The following is a 2,019-nucleotide window of genomic DNA, read 5'->3' as shown; positions in this document are numbered from 1 at the left end:
CAGAAACAAAACTGATTTATTTCACAAATACCTACATTACTATTGACATAATCAATTGACATATTAATATCTAACAGAAATAAAATAAATTTGTTATTGACAAAAAACATAAGTCCAAGTGTTTTTAAAAATAACCTTATATCATTGTACTGCATACATGCATGTAGATAGACTATAATGTGAAACGCTTTTGTATCACTTATCATACCATTCTTATAAAACAACAAAACATTAACTGTTATATCAGACTGTATATGTGTTAATCTGTGATGATGATTATAATACTAGTTAAATGAATAATGTTTATATATATATATATAGCAACACTATACTAATTAATATAAGGTCATTATTTTGTATATATTAGCTCCATGGATGCAGATTACATTAAAGTTGAAGTAAAAGTAAAAGATATATCAAAATGATCAGACCTCCGTCATCCATAGGCAGTTTAACAGGAGCATCAGCGTCAAGAACCAATTTGAAATCTTCTGCTTCCTCAATTTCATTTCCATCTTCACAGAGGATTGCTTTTATCTTCTGTTCTTCAAAATCTTTGTCTATCTATAAGCATTTTTTCAAAATAATAGAATAAAACAACAAGTACACTTGTTGTTTTATTCTATTATTTTGAAAAACTTTAAGTAACAATTGGAAAACATTGGGTGCTAAATATTTCACATGATTGTTAAACACAGAATTAGATCCAAATGTAAGAAAGTATCAATACCTGGGAAGCATTTTATATTCTGTTATGAATAAAATATTTGTACTACAGAATATACATATAAAAATATGAGATAGTAAAAACAGTAACTTTTTAAACAGCAAGAATTTGCAGTATTACAGAGTTTTAAATAGCAGGCTAACACAAATAAAACACATATTAACTTACTCTAACAGTATCCTTGATTCTAATAGTCGGTTTTTGTAATGTAGGTGCTGTGTTAGCCTCTCTTCCATATGAAGCACGACTGGAATGCCTCTCTGCACTACCTATACCTGTAATATATTGGATTATTATTAAGGCTTGTTTTATGTTTAATTTAAAAATTGTTCAATGTCAATCAACCTTTGGTTGTAAACTTAATTTCTATCTGTGAAGATGAAAAGTATAATTGGAGCACTTTTATTAATACTAATTTAAAAAGCCGTGAATGAAGTTTTTAAGTACCTTCAGAAAATACGCCTGATGATTTTATAATATTTGGGCCATTTTTAAGATTTTTATTTTTATCATTTTTGCGATCCCTTTTGTTTCTTTCATCTTTTTTCTGTTCACGGGTAGCCGCGGTTGATGGCCTGCAAGAATAGAAAAAATATTTAAACTAACCTTTATGATTTTTTTTTTAAATAAACATTTTAATGTTAAATTCATGATAGCGCATCATAAATGTAGACCTTAAGTAATAGTTTAATGAATCATTTAATCTTACCCTTTATTTTTATTACGGGTTACGTTTAAATTTGGTGTAAATACTTTTTTATTTGGTTTCACACCGCCTAGTAAAAGATCTCGCGGTGCCTTCAAAGAGGCAAGTCTTTGTAGCGGATTAGATTCAACACCATTAGCTTTATCGTTTGAGTTAGACATTCTCTAAATTGAACTATGTAATTATAAATAAATTAAATAACGTGGTTCATACGTAAACGATTAAATTACTTCGAATCAAGAGTCGTATGTTTACAAAATATTAATTTTGATTTTTGACACATGTTTTGATATTCACAACAGCTGTCATTTGTCAGTGAAGAATGATGGGGCTAGCATTTCTTATAATATGTGCCCAATATGTATCAATGCCATGTAGGTACCATATATAATATGTACATACAATTTCCTATAAATCGCTACCTAATAATTGCGGGTTATGATAGTACCACCAAATATAAATGCAACAATAATCCGTAATAAGGTAAACAATTTTTGTGTTGTTTATTAAATAGTTATATCGGGGCCACCCGCAGTACATGCTAGTGATGTCGTATTTGTTAACGCGGCATAACTACGACCACCCT

The 2,019-nt window shown here is 29.1% G+C and overlaps 1 protein-coding gene across 1 annotated transcript; it reads right to left on the bottom strand.

The window, feature by feature from the left end:
• Window positions 1-140: 140 nt before the first annotated feature.
• On the bottom strand, window positions 141-1,735 carry LOC119839117. The gene is made up of 4 exons (XM_038365314.1): window positions 1,437-1,735; window positions 1,175-1,302; window positions 896-1,002; window positions 141-564 (listed from the first exon to the last, which is right to left on the bottom strand). Exons 1-4 carry the CDS (start codon window positions 1,592-1,594, stop codon window positions 388-390), a joined length of 570 nt encoding a protein of 189 aa, XP_038221242.1. The 5' UTR covers window positions 1,595-1,735; the 3' UTR covers window positions 141-387.
• Between the last annotated feature and the right edge of the window lie 284 nt (window positions 1,736-2,019).

The sequence above is a fragment of the Zerene cesonia genome, unplaced genomic scaffold, assembly GCF_012273895.1.
Source record: "Zerene cesonia ecotype Mississippi unplaced genomic scaffold, Zerene_cesonia_1.1 Zces_u008, whole genome shotgun sequence".
NCBI lineage: Eukaryota > Metazoa > Arthropoda > Insecta > Lepidoptera > Pieridae > Zerene > Zerene cesonia.
This window is presented reverse-complemented; position numbering and strand designations above follow the sequence as displayed.

Bases quoted from the DNA above. Each gene is read 5' to 3' on its own strand.
- LOC119839117 (XM_038365314.1), bottom strand. From the start codon at position 1,594: ATGTCTAACTCAAACGATAAAGCTAATGGTGTTGAATCTAATCCGCTA. The intron at 1,303-1,436 runs GTAAGATTAAAT...CTATTCTTGCAG, and splicing joins ACCCGTAATAAAAATAAAGG to GCCATCAACCGCGGCTACCC. The intron at 1,003-1,174 runs GTACTTAAAAAC...AATATATTACAG, and splicing joins ATCAGGCGTATTTTCTGAAG to GTATAGGTAGTGCAGAGAGG.